This window comes from Octopus bimaculoides, chromosome 1 (assembly GCF_001194135.2).
Source record: "Octopus bimaculoides isolate UCB-OBI-ISO-001 chromosome 1, ASM119413v2, whole genome shotgun sequence".
Taxonomy (NCBI): domain Eukaryota; kingdom Metazoa; phylum Mollusca; class Cephalopoda; order Octopoda; family Octopodidae; genus Octopus; species Octopus bimaculoides.
The window spans coordinates 191,808,668-191,828,554 of NC_068981.1; the positions used below are offsets into that span (position 1 = coordinate 191,808,668).

Sequence of the window (19,887 nt, forward strand, 5' to 3'; positions counted from 1 at the left end):
AATAAACACACACACACACACACACACACACACACACACACACACACACACACACGCACACACAATATATATATACTCGTTCTTCATTTTGGCTTTTTTATTGTTCTCATTTTAATGTCCTTTGTCTGAAGTCTGTCATCACGCATCCTGTGACCTCTTCCATGACTCCCATGTGTCTCCTCCTGTCCTGTTCAGTACATGACCATCCCAAAATATAACAATATCTGTTTCAACATACAATTTCATATCAGGTATCTTGCAAAAACAAATACATAAACATAACTTCCTTTGTCACTTTCTACTATAACCCAGGCCTTTTTCAACAAAGGGGAGAGATACATATGTGGTTTCCCTTGTTTCTATATGATGCATTAATTGTAAAGAAATGTCACCATCCTTTTCGGTGGGGAATTTTGTGATCTTGATAATTTGTATGCTATGGAAACTGAGTCATAGGATTTAAGACAGTAATATACTGGGGTTGATGATGATGATAATGAATACAAGTATATACATATCAAATTGTCAATAAATTCATTTCTGTTTGTTGTATTTTTACCAACTGATTTGTGTTTGGGCAAAAGCACCCAGTATACTCTGTAAAGTGGTTGACATTAAGAAGGGCATTCAACTATAGAAAACATACAAAACAGTTGGTGTCTGGTGCAGCTCTCCTGTCAAACCATCCAACCCATGCCAGCATGAAAAACGGACATTAAATGATGATGATGATGATAACCATGTACCACCAGAAAAGCTGGTGACTCTTCAGAAACTGCAGTGTTCCCTAAATGTCCAAATTTATAACTTGGTCCCTACAAATGTATTCTGACACATTCTCCTGTAACCTCTGAGAATCACTGGTATGGTCCCAAGACCAACCACCTACTGAAGTGTGATCACTACCACCACCACCACCACTTACATTTTCTTACACTCTTCCACTTTATTCATTATTGAAGTCATTGTTTCAAATTATATCTTTGTTATTTCATTTTCTGATTTAACTTTTTACAAATGATTTTAATTTATTGAATTGAATATTTGCAAACATTTTATACTTCAATAGTCAAAAGTATGAAAGCTAATGAATTATGTCTTTTAGATTTGTCAAACATTATGAAATGATTTTACATTAGAGGCAATAATTTTATTACATTTTCTGTAATTTCAAATTTTCTGTTTTTCTTTTCTACATTGTCACTTATAAAAAGTTAATAAGAAGATAATAAAAGAGTCATTTAACATATTAAAAATCTAATGAAAACTTAATTAAGCAATCTAAGTTGTCTAATTTATGGTTTTACTCATTGATATTTATAATACCTAGTTTTGTATATTTCTTCATACAGTTAACTTGATTCACCTTCAAGCAGCAACAAATTAGCTTTAGGTGAAGTTTGAAAGCAATCAGAAAGGGAACAGGGTCAAATCTAAGAGGATAATGACCAAGTTGGTGCTTCCAGAGCATAGTAGCAAGAAGAAATGATGTTATTCAGTATACAGGTAGAGAATAGGCACAATGACAGTATTAGGTATTGACTACAGATCAGCTCTTCATTACATCTTTATTACATCTGTTGTCATTTATTCCATCACTGTGTGTCCCGATCCTTGGCCTATCACTTGGTGTCTCTGAGCTAATAAAGACAGTAGTAAGTTGCTGCTTCTTTTATCAATATATATTTTCCTTACCTCTCCAGTATACTCTTTATGGAACCAGATCCACCTGAAACCTGCTTTCTTTACATAATACATTGGTGGTTCTCATTCTTGAGATACTTTCCATTGCTTTTGGTATCAGCAATCCCATGGTAATCTTATAAAGTTCCATCACCTCTTGGAGTTCTTTAGGCCTGTCGGACTACTCCATCATTGCACGTCATTAAAGCTCTCTCTTCCATTCTTTCAACTCTAGTGTACTTCAGAGTTTCAGTTATGGCTTCCTCTCTTTCATTTGCATCTTCACAAAATAGTTACTGTTAACTGAACCAACAAAAAACCCATTATGTAATCGCCCAAATTACTAGATATAGCACCTAAATTCCCCTCTAATCACACCCTACCATTTTTTAAAAAAATGAAACATATATTGGATAATATAGTCTTGGGTATATATATGTCTGATTTGAAAAATAAAAAAAAATTAGGATTACAGTTTTGTTGAAACATGTTTAATCTAGGGCTAAACAATAACTTATTTTTGCCTCTAATTACACATATTCCTCATTTCCTTATTGAGATAATTCCATTCTTTATTCTTCCTTTACCTTCTGTATGCAAGCTTCATCTAGATTCCTGTTGCCAGTCATGAACAGCTTCTGTGAATAGAGACCTAGGCAATATTTTATATAGTGAAGTTAGTCGTTTTCAATGGCATCAAAACAATTACTACGCACAGCAATGAGATATAATTTAAAATCAAACTTTTGACAAAGGCTTACTTTGTGATATATGCGATGACCTTGTATAGTGGCTACCCAAAGCAGAAAGACTGCATTCTTAAACTTGGGTTTCTTCAATGTCCAAATTTGCCTCAGTTTGCATAGATACTGATAATCTCCACAGTACAAGTGCATCACATTTGGAGTACCACTGACCTCTCAGTCAAACATTTTAGCATCCACTGGCTAGGCCATCTGTTTGATAGGAAATCTTTCATGTAGCCTATTGATGTACCCTTCTTTTTTTTCTTTTTTTGGCTCTCTCTATTTCTACAGTTTCTTCTCTGAAGCCTATCTATACTCAATCAATTTAACTGTTCTCTCAACACCCTTCCTATGTCCTACTCTACAAACCCAGTATTAAACTTGTTTCCCAATCCTTTCTTCCCGACATGCAACCCTCAGGAGTTCCTTCCCTATTCACACCTCCTACAAATATCACCCTAGCGCAATTCAAGTGGGACATCTGCTGTAATGACATCAATAGTCTTGGAAAGGAAGGGGGTCTTACTGTCACTTCAGAATAAACTAAAAAAAAAACAAACAAAACAGGAAAAGAATAGTGTGCATGGACTGTTCTGGTGATATATTGGAAATAGTAATTACATTTTACTCTAAACCTTTTCTTACTATATTCCTGTTGAAATGCTCTGTTATTGTTCCTGTTAACTTTGAAACAAATGCAGAATTTAATAAAAATAACATTGTCGTTATTAAGCTGGTGCATAAATTAACATGAAGTTTTGATGAAGATTTTAATTTAGATCACATTAAAACAGGAAGTTTGTAAATAGAACCAGAAGTGGTCATGGGTGGGTTTATATTAAAAGGAGCAATGCAAATGTGTTTGGTGTGTGAAGATGAAGGAAGAAATGCAGTGTGCTCTTACAGCAAAGGGTTTCTGTTTAGATCAAGGAGTAGATTGTGATATGCATGTTCCATTAATGTAATTTCTACTTGTAAAACAATTAGTGATGGGCTTGCAGTGATTAGAGTGTTACATTTTACATTCAATCTGTTGCAATGTACAATAATGAACTTGACAAAGAAGTTGACAGGCAAGGAAATAAAGGAAGTGATTACAGGATGGATGGATGGATGTGCTGGAAGGTCATGTAATGTAACTGATTATTTACTGTGGAAAATAAACGAGGAGTTTGTCATCATGGCAAAAATTAGGATGAGTTGGTTAATACTAGAGGATGTATGACTTTGCAGAAAGGATGACCATAGTGAATTCAGTGAAATATGCCATTGTGCAAAGATATCAAATCCCTTCAAAATTTTCATATTCCATACAAATGTTTGCTCTTATAAACTGACAATCACATAGTATGTATTCACATAATTTCACATAAACTATGAATCTTAAAGGCTGATTTTCTTTTCCAAAGATATAAATATGCTCTATGCCATATTAATATAGTAACATACTTAGATGATGGAGCTATTACAAAGTTAAACATTTGAACTAAAATATAGCCTGGTATGGCTGTATAGTTAAAAGGCTTGATTCCCAACCACATGGACTCAGGTTCAGTCCTGCTGTGCAGTATCTTGGGCAAGTATCTTCTACTATAGCCCCCAGGCTGACCAAAGCCTTTTGAGTGGATTTGGTGGATGGAAAATGAAAGAAGTTCATTACATGTACGTGTGCCCTTGTCTTGGCATCATGTAATGGTTGTAAATGAGCATCACTGTTATACAAGCAATGTTGTTTGTTTCCAGTCTTCTATGGATCACCTTGCTTGGGAACAGGTGATAGTTGGTTACAGAAATGACATCCAGCCATAGAAAATCTGCCTCAACAAATTCTGTCTGACCCATGCCAGCAAAGAAAAGTGGATGTAAAATAGTAATAATAATGGTTATGATGGTGACTTCATTGACAAGTTTTTATTGGCAACACTTCACAACCACTTGCTTACATTGAACTCTGCCTGCTCTTTCTGTTTTCTTCCATTTCTATTTAGTTTTTGGTGTTCTTAACTTGACAGACTCTAAAGCCCCTTGTCTCATCACCTTTTTCATCCAATTCTCTTGCCACACTCGCTACTCTCCCCAAGATCTCTTTACTCCTAGAAAGATATCTCTCTTGTTGCTTTTTTGTTTTTGTTTTTTTTTTTTGTTTTGTAAACTTCATTCACTAAACTACATACAATGAAACTAATAACTAAATAAATGAAATAAGCACCTATTTCTCAGCTTTGTGGGGACTGAAAATTCTCTCGTCGGAAGCTTTTGCATATTTGCTTGATATGCTGGAAATAGCCTTCTATTCCCTATTTATCGAATCACTTTATCTTATCTTTAAAAAAATTTAGACATGCTGGATGATGCAGTTTGAGATGAACTATCTGTAAAGATAGAGATGGTCATGATTAGAATGCCTTTTATCATAGGTCTGTTCATTCACATTTGACCTTGGGCTAAAACAGCTACAACTTCTAATCTTCTTAATATAAATTCGAGTGATGTTTCTCTGTCCGTTATGTTTTTATGTTTGTTAACTCCTCCTAGACTGTTGGTGCAAGGATAACGAAACTCAAACCAGCAACTCCCTTAATCCCAGGGAATGTCTTAAGGGGTGGGGGTGGGGTCTATTTTTTTAAGGGCTACCTAGTTGGTGTCCCAATGACCTCACTATTTTTACTGCATTTTAAACTAAATACATGGCATTGGCGGCCAAGTTGGAGCAATGACAATGAATTTCATACCATGAACTCCCAGGGAGTATCGTAAGGAGGTTCAGTTTCTGGAGGGCCGCTTAAATGGGTCCCCACTGAGCCCCCTATTTTTACTGTATTTACCTCACTCCTACGCTTATTGATTAAACTATGATCAGTATCAGTGCTTAGCACATTAGCAGAAATAAGTTTCACTACACAAAGGTAGAGGGCTGCAAAGCAGTCCGATAAAGGTGCCCTCTGCAGGAGCTAGCCTGAATGCCATCCGAAGGACAACTTCAAGGCTAGTAAAAATAAAACAACAAGTTGTTTTTGTCATTAAGAGCAGACATTAGCATTTTTATCAAATGTTATGATAGTTAATTCTCTTTCTCAATTATTCGTCAGATAATTTTCTTTCTCAAATTATTTTTCTACTATCGGGCTAAATTACTGAGGTCACATGTAATTATACACAGCTGGGAAACTAGGTTGCCTGTTTCTGTTCTCATTTTATATATCTTTGTACATCTTACTAGTCTTTAAATTGTAACTTTTGTAAAAGATATGAAAAGCATTTAAAAAGGTAAATTAATGATTGTTCAATGATATTTGAAATTATTCCCCTACTCTGCACTGAGGTAAGGCTATAACTAAATACTGAAAGAAAAAAAAATAATATAGTAAATTATTTGTAAATATTTTAAAATCTGGTTTGCCTTTGCTATTAATAGTGTCATTTCGTAATTAATTCAATGCCATCATCATTTAATGTCCACTTTTCAATGTTTGCATTGGATCAGATGGAATTTGTTGAGACAGATTTTCTTTGTCCAGATACTCTTCTTATTGCCAACCCTCACCTGTTTCCAAACAAGGCAATATTTCCTTGCATGTTTTTTGCAGAGGACTGGAATCAAAGTGGTGCATGATGTTAAAACAACACACACACACACACACACACACACACACACACACACATGATGGTTTCTTTCAGTTTCTGTTTACCAAATCCACTCACAAGGCTTTGATCAGCCTGGGGCTATAGTAGAAGACACTTGCCCAATGCGCTGTACAGTGGAACTGAACCAGAACCATATGGTTTAGAAACAAACTTCTTACCACACAGCCACAAGAATTGATAAATGTAATAGGATTTAGGATTTAGTGAGGTAAGATGTTGATTGTAGTTCGTTTATTTCACATAGCGTATTATTTCTCCTGAGTTATGTCACATCTTGTTTCTTGTACTTATGTAGAAATTTAATACTATTCACACTTTTCTACATCTAAAGAATAATTTTGAAAAAAAAGAAATTCATTCATCTTGCCAAATTAATTTGTTTTCTGGAAGAGTTCAATAAATTCAAATTACTTTTGTATTAAAAAACCCCCAGTTCTTTAAATATTGTAATTAATTTTTTTTCACTTCTTAAGATTCAGAGGTAGATAAAGCTCATTTGATTTCAAAAGTCAATTAAAATGTAAATCTTCAGAATTCTCATTAGAGATTTGAATTTTTTCTTGATAATGATGGTGGGATTTGTGCAGGGTATAAAATAGAAAGATTTTTTGCTAACACAAACACACACACTATATAAATAACCTGGTATATAGATATACACAACACACTCATTTAAGAATTAATACAAAATTGCATTCAGCTGTAAATTGACCATCTAAGTTCAGTAGCTGAAGTAATTATATTCCTTAATTAATTATATTTCTTTTTTATTTTATTTTCAGCTATTAGTAAAGAAGAAACTATTCATGAAAGTGATCATGAGGTATTTTCCTTTTTTTTCCTTTTTATCATTTAAAATGAACTAAAAACCGGTTATGATGTTAAAGCAATTCATACATTTTCTAAATGTATTTCCTATTAGTCAACAAACGCATAAATTGAAATAAAATTTATGTAAAAATAAGAGATTAATGAGGAGCTCACCTCATTTAATCTCTTTTTTTTCTTCTTTACTTTGTTTCCAATGAGATTTAGAGTTCAACTTAGTCTATCCACTGACTTTTGCAATAATCACATAGAATGTGTCACACAAGTTTATATAGTTATGAATTCACATAAAGAGACTGTATAGCAAAAACAACAGAAATAGTACTACTGTTACTCATTTAATTCTTGCTGTCATTAATATTCTCTAAAAATTATACAAGTAAATTCTACGGTTTTTCTTATATACTGAGGAGAAGCTGATGATAATTCTTTGTAATTCCAGTGTCTGTTCCAGAATTTTTTGTTGTTAAATATACAGAACGACTAAAAAATTTTTTCCTCACCAAAGTAATATGTTCTTTGTGTTCTCCAGATGAGATGTTGATAAAAAAAAAGCCCAACCTATAGTTGGTACCTTCCTCAAAATACAGAGCTGTTTTTAATTCCTAAAATTTATCTCTCATAAGTATATTATTGATTAAATGACTAAACTGTAGTTTCAATGTGGTTAAGTAAATATTGCTGTTTTTACAAGCAGTTTGGTAATAAGCGGCAGACTAATTGATGTTGAATCTTCTCTTATTGGTTCAGCAATGGCTATTGACAGTCAATGTGTATATTTTAGTTATTAACCTCAGTGTCAGCCATAAACATTCTGATGGGTATTCTCCATGGAAATGATGGTGTCTTCCTTGAAATGGTTTTATGTTTTCATTATTTTTTCTTTGAAGAATGGATGCAACAAGATATCATATGAGTAACTTTTTCTGGTTTTCCAGATCTTTGCATATGATGTTCTCAAAATTTCAGGTTCATGGAATTTTGTCTTATTTTTAGCATTCTTTGCCATTTAGTTTATATTTTCATGGAGTCACACTTTCAGTCTAACTTTTGGAAATATAGTAAATCACAGCTGTTTTGGGTGGTTTTCTTTCCTCTTTTCTTGTCATCCTCTGTTCAGTGTGAGTATAAGAGTATCTCATTTGAGAGAAAAAAAGTTGGATTAATTCTCATCCAAACTCACTGAATTAGAAATATAAGACCTATTTTGTTATTTCTTTTGATGATTTTCTGCTTTTACACAGTATTTTAAAAATAAATTTGATCAAATCTTGGATTTTGTTGAAACTGAAAAATATCTTATTTAACTCCTGACTGAATTTTGAATAATCACATATCAAGACACTTTTTGGAAAGAAGCATAATGGCTAGGTTGGGCTATAGAAGTTGTTAACTGTTATCCAGCTTATGTCATTCACTCTGTTAATGAGCATTTATATATTTTATGGCATTCTCATTAATGTTAACTCATGCTGGGATTAACATAATTTTTAAACTGCAGATACAGTGACCAAATTTTCTCTTTTTATATTCCGAAATGCTGAAACACTCTTTGTCCATTCATTTGTTCATTATTTTAATGTCCAGTTTTCCATGTTAGCAAGGGCTAGATGGGAAGTTATTTGAAGCAGGAATTTGCCGCCAGATACTCTTTGTCATCAAACCTTACCTGTTATTTAAGTAAGGGGCTTTTTCTTATGTCAGTTGTCTTCAGAAGTGCAGAGCCACTGATCATAACATCAGTGAGAATCTCAATTTCATCATCATCCCACTTGGGAATGATCAGGCATAGAATATCAACATTCATGCACATTTGTGTGTGTATACACCCACTTACCCACATGCTCACACACACACATACACATATATAAGCTATGTGTAGCCTTTAATAACCAAATTCACTCAGAAGGTTTTTGCTAGCCTGTGGCTAAAGTACCATGCAGTGGGACTGAGCCAGAAACCAGTGGTTGTGAAATGAGCTTAACCATTGAGCCATAAACCATTGCAGTTACTCACATCACTTAATATGCATATTTGAATATAACCTATTGTTTAATTCTATTTAACCTTGCTCAAAAATGATTTGGCAATGTGGTCATGACCCTTTGAGAGAAAGTATAGGTCTGGCAACTGAATGACCAGGATTTCAATTTTATTGGGTTTTCATTTACCTTTGATGCAATTTGAACTATGATACTGACTTTATGCAAGAGCCAATATATAGAAATATGTCAATATCTAGAATGTATGACAATAAATATTTGAGAAAAGTTATGTAAGTTATCATTGGAGCATATGAATTAATCTATCCTGTACAAGGATATACATTTAGCTCTGATGTTCTATAGCATTTAGAAAGAACGTGTGTGTGTGTGTGTGTGTGTGTGTGACATCTGAAAGATTGCCTTTTCAACCAACTTAGTTTTCATTTAGCTTTGATATTGATATATATTCCCTATGGTTTCATAAATTTTCTCAAATACTTATGGCCAACTTTATAACACAAGATGATTTCTTCTTGATATTGACTGGTATTGTATACTCTTACTTGGATAGTATGTGTGTTTCTGAGACCTTAATAGGCTGGAACTGTCACTCTGGCAATCCTCAGACTCACTTGTTCTCTCCAGGTGTTATAGCCATAAAATGTTTTTTAGGAGTTGATGATGATGATAATTATACTGCTATACTGGCCATTAGTGATGGAAACTACTCTGCATGAACAGATTAGTTGAAGGTGTGACTGCTATGACATCTCAGTAACTATCCTTGATGGATCTGTAGACTGCCTTGCCTTTATGGCTTTAATTGCCTTACTAACCATTGTTGGTTCCATTATATTTTCACTGGCCTACTCATATTCTTCAGTCAACAATCTCTTACAGTGACACTTTCATGCTATTATTTTTCTTTACATTTCTACTAAGGACAAGTGCACTAGTATTATTTCAGTAACACATCTCTCCATTGGAATGCAATTTAGAAAAAGCTGTTTTGTCCTATATCCTCACAGTGCTAAACATTGACAGATGATCTCTACTTTCTGCTTCATTTTTGGCTAAAAACACCAGACATCTTGTTCTCTGCTCTGTGTACTATATATTTCCCTTATATATATATATATATATATATATATATATACACACACACACACACACACACATATACAGGCATACCTCAACCTAAGTCATTTCTATTTAAGTCGTTTTCAATTATATGTCAGTTTTAAAAAATAATAAATGGCAAAATCAAAATCAAGTTAAGTAATTTTACTTGATTTTACACGCCATAAATATTGGAATTATAAAATCACTATAAAACCATTAAAAGTACATAAAATCATGTTACTGTACAATAAATAAGAATAAAAGCATATAAAATCCTATTAAAATGCATACAGTAAATGTTAAGATACACACCATAAAGTAGTGTAGCATAGTGAACAAAATCATGAAATCAGCTGTGTTGTCTTATTTATTAGTCTTTCGGAGTTCATATTGCACTGTAGTTCCAATATCTACCATTAGGCGTCGTTGTCACTTGTGATTCTTACGATTGTTTTGAATTCAGATTTGTTTACATCTGTTTATCAGCTACTTTCTCATTCTCATTCATTTGTGACTTTATTTTTTGAAAGTGCTAAGCATTATGCTATAACACTGGAAGGTGAACTGGCTATAATAAAATGCCATGAAAAAAGGTGAAAAAGTGGTAGAAATTGTACAATCTTTTGGGATGAGTCGGACAACTGTATCGACAATTGTACATAATAAGGACACGATCTTTGTACATATCAAATCTGAAGCCCCAGGAATGAAGAACACTCATCAATAAGAAAAGAGGCAAAATCTTTGAAGAAATGGGAAGTCTTCTTTCTCTTTGGGTTGTTAGGTTGAATCGTCAGCGTGCTACTATTAGTCAAGAAATCATTCAAGAGAAAGCGTTGTCTTTGAGGACCTGAAGAAAAAATAACCAGATGAGAAAGATGTAGAGTTCAAGGCAAGTCAAGGATGGTTCATGAGATTTAAGGAGCGAAAAGGTTATTACTCCATTAAGAAGCAAGGTGAAAGTGCATCTGAATTTGTTTTTTAAGCTTAAAAAAGGCTTTTATTTTACCATGTCCCACTGCAAACTGCATGTCCCATTGCAATCCAGCGTCCGTGATATACGGTAAACACTGCCAAATCAGACTGGAGCCTGGTGTTGCCATCCGGTTTCACCAGTCCTCAGTCAAATCGTCCAACCCATGCTAGCATGGAAAGCGGACGTTAAACGATGATGATGATGATGATGATGACTGCCAAATTGTATTTGTAAATTTAGATTTTTTTTTTTACTATACTGTATTAAAAAATAAAAATTACTTGTTTGTAAGCTTAAAATAGGTTTTTATTCACCATGTATTATTGAAAATGCATTCATAAATAAAGCACAGAACTGGGAATGGTTATTATCGGTTTAGCCTGGAGACAAATAAATTCAGCCTAGCCAAGCCTGGAGACAATTTAATTTGACTTAAGTTGTGTCTCCTGGAACCTCGGTTTTCAAACAATTCTGATCATGAATAAATCGTACTTTATCTCCTGTCTTTCTTACATTCATTTAATACAGTAGTACCTCAGTTTACGAATGCCTCTGATCACGAATAAATCATGCTTTATATCTATCTGTCTATCTCTATATATATAAAGCATGATTTATTTGAGATCAGAATGGTTCAAAAACTGAGGTACTACTGTATATGCCTGGATATATGTGTGTTTAAGTATGAGCACATATGTACAAATGCACACATGTGAGAGGGAAAATACTCAAATCATTAAACTTTATGCATTTTTTATAAGTTGATACTTCTCTTCTTATTTCTTTATTGCCCACAAGGGGCTAAACATAGAGGGGACAAACAAGGACAGACAAAGGGGTTAAGTCGATTACAACAACCCCAGTGCGTAACTGGTACTTAATTTATCAACCCCGAAAGGATGAAAGGCAAAGTTGACCTCGGCAGAATTTGAACTCAAAACGTATCAACAGACGAAATACCGCTAAGCATTTCACCCGGTGTGCTAATGTTTCTGCCTTGTTCTTCATTAACATTCGCCTTCTCTTGATTAACAAAGAGTAGCTTTGGCTTATCTTATGCACATATATGTGTGTGTGTGTGTGCATGCATGTGCATGTGTGTATTTTAAGCAGCTCTAAGAAGTTCATAAGCTTTTGCTCTTGTTTTATAGTATTAAGTAGAGAAGAGAAATTTCTGTGTAAATATGGTGTCATTTTGAATTAACAATCCCAGTTTTGTCAATGATGGCATATTGAATCAGTTGTTCTGCTCAAGACAACAAAAAATATATTGGTAGTGGAGTTGAACTATGAGTCTGATAAGTTGATACTCAGTACTGCATGCACTTGGTTATGTCTGCACTGTGTGTTTGTTTATTTGTATGTTACACAGAAAGCTAATTAAGTGATAAGGTTTGAAATAACTTAATGCCAGATTTCAAGATATGGTCCAAAGTAATCTATTGTGCTTATGTGGGTTAGTTATAATGTGTGTATGTATGTGTGTCTGCCAAGTTGAGTCTGTTCAAATTGATTCAATCTTATTCGTCTGTATACAATGATGTAGAACTAATATTACAGTGAGTAGGAAGGAAACTATTTATAAATAGCGTAGTACAAATTCCATATGATTTGTGCATGATCTCCATCTCCTGGTAAATGCCTGTGGTTGAGGATTACTGCAAAAGTGGGAACATCCCATTTATAATCCGATGTAAATGACAGTAAGTTGAGGTTGAACATTCCCGAATGATCTGATTTACCCATTCCAGGTAATTTAACCCTTTTGTTAGCACATTTTCTCTTGTTGAAATACACTGAATCTATTTTAATTAATTTTGAAAAGTAATAAAAAATTTAGTAAGATCTCTTTATACCATAGAACCAGAGAGTGGTCTCAGGTGCGCTGGTATCAAAAGGGTAAAAGGATTAAATAATTTGAAGCTATGTATTATCTGTATTAACTCTCCATTATACATTAAAACATACAAAACTCCTCATGCCTATCACTCATGGGTATGGCTTGGTAGCATGTGCTATGCTTATGCTAATTGCTATTGGCAGTCACCAGCTACCCATAAACACCCACTCAGTCCTCTCACACTTGGCTCAGCAGAACATCTTGGATGTGACAGCTAGGAGGAAAGAAAGAAAGAAATCTCCCCCAGCACATGACTGGTATTCATGTTGTTGTAGTTTCCTCATCTAAAAATGAAATGAAATGTTTTGATCTATGCACCACCCAGTCTTGAAATTGAACCCACAACCCTCTGGTTATGAGCTAACACTGTCAAGATGATGTATGTATATTTTATACATACATCACCATCGTCATTTAACATCTGTTGTCCATGCCAGTATGGGTTGGATAGTTTGATGAGGGCTGGTAAACTGAGGAGTCTGATTTTGACATGGTTTCTACAGCTGGATGCTCTTCCTGTTGCTAACTACTCTCAGTTACATGACACCAGTATCTTCCACAACTACAATTTCACTTGATTTGATGGGTCTTCTTCTCAAGCATGGCATATTGCCAAAGGTCTCAGTCATTTGTCATTGCCTCCATGAGGCCCAATGCTCGAAAGATGCTTTTTATGTGCTACCAGCTGGGATGCTAGTTATGCAATACCGGCATTGGCCACATTGCCTTCATGAGGCCCAACGCTTGAAAGGTGCTTTTTACGTGCCACCAGCACCAGCCATGACTACGATTTCACTTGGCCTGATGGGTCTTATTACCATCATCATTTAGCGCCTGTTTTCCATGCTGTCATAGGCTGGATGATTTGACAGAGCCAGCAAGGCCATACTTTTGTGGAGTACAAGTTTATTGTTCTTAAACAAGAATATTATTGACAGTGGCTTTGAAGTTTCAGCCACTAAAGCCATTGTCTGATGGCTTAACTGGCTGAAACTACAATATAACTGTCAATAATATTTTTGTTCAAGAACAATACACACACGCACACGCACACGCACACGCACACACGTGCATGCACACTTTATACAAACAAATGGAATAGGCGTAAATTATAAATGCATATTTACTGTATGCATACAAACATATATATACTTATAATTTATTCATATTCTATTCATTAAGTCAAGATGGCATATGTTGGTATGTTAAACATTGTGGAAATAAACTGTGCTTACTAAATTGCTGGGTAAAAATTCCATGTGACAACTAAAAATGGTATCAAGGCAGCTGTCACAGGAAATTGCAGTGCAAATGGTAGCACACATAACCAAGCAGGGAAGAGATGAATGTGATGTTTTTTTTTAATCTCAAGCTGTTAGTTACAAGTATATGTTTTATATAAAAATTCTTGGCTGTGTGCCTTGTGTGTGTTTTCGTTCTGTATAACTATGTTTATATAAGGAAACCTTGATTTAAAATAAAATTATGTAAGTCAGTCAAAGGCAAAAAAGAAAAAATAGCAAATAGGCCTAAGAGAAAGACAAAAAGGAGAAATAACCATGATGGCCATGATGATTATTATTTAATTACCTAATTGAATACTAATTTTGATAGATTCTGACAATTTTGATACTTAAAATCAGATTCTAATGCAATAAAATATGACGTATATATTGTCTCAGGGATGGATTTGGCAAATATATTCCAGACAGCTGGTCTTTCTAATTCCAATTTCTGTTATTAGGACATCTGTGCCTGTCTATCTATCATACTTTAGCCTCTCAACACCTAACATAAAACCCCTCTCTTTCTACTACAGTCTCACTGAGTCAAGGAATCGTTTCTTCATCTTGTGACTTGCTTAGTTACCTCACTTGTGCCAGTGTCACGAAAAAAAAAAAGCATTCAGTACTCTCTATAAAGTAGCTGGTATTAGGGAAAGCATCCTGATAAAGAAATCATGCCAATACTGACATTGGAGCTTGATACTGTCCTCTGGCTTGTTGGATCCTGTCAAACCATCCAACTCATACCAGCATGGTAGACAGTAAGTGATAATGAACTTTAGGATATGGACATATAATGTATACAGATGAAGCATGGGAGAAAAAATATGTAGTGATGTGCATTAGGTAATGAATAAGATCTTAAAACACTGGTAATGTATGCAAAAAATAAGACAAATTGAGAATGCATAATGACCTTTCTATGATATAGTGATTGGATCATTCACAAACATTTGATTATCTACAAGAAGCTTGCTTCCCAACCACATGGTTCTAGGTTCAATCCCACCTTGGGCAAGTGTCTTTTACTATAGCCTTGGGCTGTCCAAAGCCTTGTAAATGGATTTGGTAGATGGAAGCTGAAAGAAGCCCTTCATATATATATATATATATATATATATATATATATATATATAAATGTGTGTGTGTCTTTGTGTTTGTCCCCCTCTCACCACTTGACAACCAGTGTTGGTGTGTTTACATCCCCATAACTTAGCGATTCAGCACAAAGAGACCAATAGAATAAGTATCAGGCTTGAAAAATAAATAAGTCCTGGAGTTGATTCATTCAACTAAAATAATTCTTCAAGATGATGCCCCAGCATGGCCACAGTCTTGTGACTGAAACAAGTATAAGATAAAGGAATCATGTTACTAAGTTTGTTTGAGGAGTAGGACTGAAGAGGATATTTGATAAATTGTTTCTAATTTATATCCAAAGCCAGCAATTTGAAGAGGAGGGGTTTGTTGCTACCATCAACTTCAGTATTTGACTGGTACTTTATTTTATTACCCTCCCAAAAGATGAATGGTCAAGTTGGCTTTGGTGGGATTTGAAACACAAAACATACAGAGCTGAAAGAAATATCTCAAAGCATATTATTTGATGCTCTGACAATTCTTCCCCAAAGGATACCCAATAGTTTAGCAATAAGAACAACAAGAACAGAAAATATTTTATTGTTTTAAGAAACATATTTCAGTGCAAGAATCGTACTATTGATCAATAGCTTTTCTTCAGTACATTCTATTAGTTTCCTTTGATGAATCCTGTGGTTGGTTTTCACCAATAGGTTACTTCTACTGTTCAGATTCCAAACACTTTATGTAGTTACTATCACTAACTTCTTAAGAAGAAATTAATAGGTTCGTTTTTGAAGACTGCTTTCTATTCATGATGTCATTTTACTGTGCTTATCATTGTACCCAGTCCTTCCTCTGCAGAATGTTGTGCTTGTGAATTTCTTTCCTTGCACGTTTTTTTCTTCCTGCAACTATTGACTCGCAACAGTTCAAGCGAAACAGTAACTATATAGTCTTACTGAAGGGGTGGGAGGAAAGTATGGAGCCAGACATTGGCTTTTTTTAAAAAGCTCTTTGGGATTTAGAAGACATTTGCATTTTTTTAATATCTGGAATCTATCATTTTATTTAAATAATGCAACTATAAATAAGTTTTAAAACTTTCTAATTTCTATACTTATTTAAATATAACCAACTTAGAGCTATAATCTTTTATCTATGTGTTTTAATGGTCTTTTGCTAGAATTATATGTAGACTTCAAATAAATTTTATTGAACTATAAAAGAATAGTTACTGTTTATTGGTCTCATGTAAGAATCATGTTCTTTTTCTGTTTTTTTTTTTTAATTTCCTTTCTATAGCTACCTTTGACTATCACATTTTTTTTCCCAAGGATATGTTGGAATATCAAGATTCAACTTTGCTTCTTCAACATTGAGGCTATGGGCTTGTTACTTATTTCCTAATGCAGTTCAAATAAGCACACATCACACACACATGCATACACACTCACACCTTCTCTCAAACTTTTATCCTCAGCATTGCAACTGTCTGGGACACTCTAAAATTTCAAGCTGAATGTGAATTACATCAATCTAACTGATCTAGGAGGGCCTGTAGAGGCTATGTGCATTCTTTGTCTATCTCTTCTTCCCTTGGCTAAAACATAGAAGAAAATATCAACATAAATAATATTCTATTACATGTTTACATACAGACATTTTGATATAAGGCTCTGTGCACTGGAAATCTCAGGATACAAATCTTTAGTTGGAAATATTTGATGGTTAAGATTGTTAGGTGTTTGTTATCATATTTCTGTTGAAATACACAGCACCCCAGCTTTTGTGGGGGCGGGAATAATGAAGAATTTAGTAAAATAACTTTGTCATTATGTAGCTGATGTTTGGAAGATAAATTAACATGGAATTTTGATGGACAGTTTCAACCCTTTAGCATTTAAACTAGCCATATGTGACCCAAGTATTCTACCTGTTTCACACTGGTCAGATCCAGCCTCTCACACCTACTTACCTACAATATATCATTCTAAAAATAAACAATCACATCATCAAAATCTCAAGACTACAAGATAATGCATGATTAATTCAAAATTTATGTGAATAAACAAGCATTACATTTGACTGAGTAGTCTGATTGCCAGAGGGTTAATTTAGCTTAAGAGCAAAATGTTTGTATCATAGAATCAGGGACAGTCTTGAGCAGGCTGATAGCAAAAGGGTTAATTTTAAACTTCTTAGCTTAGAGGTTGGTGATAATCATAAGTTCAAAGTTTTGTAGCAGCATGGAAGAATGCATATGATAAACATAACAGTAATTTTTTCAAGGGACGAGCTGGCAGAAATGTTAGCACGCCAGACGAAATGCTTAGTGGTTTTTCGTCTGTCCTTATGTTCTGAATTCCGCTGAGATTGCTTTTGCCTTTCATCCCTTCAGAGTCAATAAATTAAGTACCCAGTTATATTGGGGTCGATGTAATCAACTGGCCCCCTCCCCCAAAATTTCAAGTTTTGTGCCTAGAGTAGAAAAAAAAAAGAAAAACAAAGAAAAAATAACAGTAATTTAAAAAAAAAAATTGTTTTAAAAAACTTTTAATAAACTTTTATTTTGGTTGTTCATATATGAAGATTAGGTCATTTTGCTATTTTGAGTTTTTAGCAATGAGCATTGTCTTGTATTTTACATTGATTATAGTTATATAATGATATATATTTGAAATATCTGTAACGGTCTTCACATTTTGAATTTGTTCTACTTTCTACTTTGAAGCATTTTGGTATTGACCTATTTCACATGCCATGTGTATATTTCTGCTAGAATATATTTAGGTTATTCAAGTCATGGAAACTCTTAGCTGAATGTGTGTGTGTGTAAATTGATGGTTTCAGTTTTTTTTTTTGTTTTTGTTTTAGTAAAATTCTGAAAGGAAATATTCTATTGATTAACGTTACATGTGAGTGTCTATCTCCTATTAATATAAATATTAATATGAAATAGACACTCATTTTACCAAGGTCAGCTTTACCTTTCATCCTTTCAGGGTCAATAAAGTAAGTACCAGTTGAATACTGAGGTTGATCTAATCGACTTACCTGCTCCCTGAAGTTGCTGGCCTTGTGCCAAAATTTAAACTAATATGAGAAAGACATATACTGATAATTATGTGTAGATTTTAAAAATTTGCAAGCATTCTTTCTGTATAATGAAGTTTACATGATAATAATCATGCATACCTGTTTAGGTTGTAAAACATTTGGTAATTTAGATATTTATTTTTAGTATTGTCTTAACCTTACTTTGGATGTATAAACTATAGTTAAATGTAGGTAAACTTTAATTTGAAATCCCAATAATTTTTTTGTTAGCAAAAATGTGGAAATATGGAAATAATGTTTTTTGTCTTTTATACTTTGACAAATCATTCAAGTTAAGAATACATAATTATATATATATATATATATATATATCGTCGTCGTCGTTTAACATCCACTTTCCATGCTAGCATGGGTTGGACGACTTGACTGAGGACTGGTGAAACCAGATGGCTACACCAGGCTCCAATCTGATTTGGCAGAGTTTCTACAGCTGGATGCCCTTCATATATATATATATATATATATATATATATATATACACATACGCACACACAAGGACACGTAAGGTATTTGGGCTGAAAAGAAAACACAATATCCAATCCAAAAATAAAAGTATTTTAGAAAACCAAAAAATAGCAACTGGATTATGGCTGGGAATTGACAGTTTACTTAAAGTAGCCACGCTCAGCTTCCACCATGAGCTCAAGATATCTCTGGAATCTAGCACACATGTTCCTCACTGTGTCCCTGGGAAGATCTTTTAATATGTGCTTGATCTTCATCACCAGCTCAGTCTTGGTATTGCAGACAGAACGGTTAGTGTCTTTCTTGACTGTACCCCACAGGTAGTAATCCATGGGATCATAACTGGGGTGAATTAGGAGGCCAGAAATTGGGGCTGGTGAATTTGTGGAAATTCTCTGATAACCACTTCTGGCTCTTTCCAGAAGTATGGTAAGGAGCCAAATCCTGCTGCTTCACATATATAGCCTTCCAGCAACAACCCTCTCCAGCTGGGGATTGACCACAGTCTCTAGCAGCTTCACATGGTTGTCTGAATTGAACCAAAGGCCCTGTCCAAAGATGTGGGGTGTGGACATAGAACACTTGCTGCATCACTTCCTGCTGGCCATGGCTTTGCAGTTTCCATTGCAGCAGTCCATGTCACATCTTACAGTCTTAACAGTGTTCACAGCAGTGAGCAGCAGTCATGATGTTGGGATTTTGATACCTGGTGCAAGTCATCATGATACCAGTATTTCTTCTTTAATCTTTATGCTCTCCAATACGATTAACTATTCACCAATACAGCAAGCTGTTCATGAAAAAAGAAGAAATTAAAAAACAATCAAATTTAACCCAACCACCCTGTGTGTGTGTGTGTATGTATGTATGTATAAGTTAAAAGTTTTTATTTTTCATTCCCTTCGAAATTGCTCTTAAATGTGGCTTTGGTTGTTTTCACTGCTACTTCTAGCATGTAAGGCTGCCTGTTAAGAGTTGCCTCTTTTGTTTTTAAATGTACAGTAATGTTATATATATATATATATATATATATATATATATATATATATAT

At 34.2% G+C, this 19,887-nt stretch overlaps 1 protein-coding gene across 3 annotated transcripts in view; it reads left to right on the forward strand.

Annotated features, from left to right (window-relative positions):
• The window catches only part of LOC106877593 (cyclin-dependent kinase 14), a 179,172-nt gene that overhangs the window by 109,308 nt on the left and 49,977 nt on the right, over window positions 1–19,887 (forward strand). For all 3 annotated transcript variants that reach the window (XM_014926538.2, XM_052973464.1, XM_052973465.1), the window contains exon 3: window positions 6,857–6,897. In XM_014926538.2, the coding sequence (XP_014782024.1) occupies window positions 6,857–6,897 (41 nt within the window). The remainder of the gene's footprint in view (window positions 1–6,856; window positions 6,898–19,887) is intronic.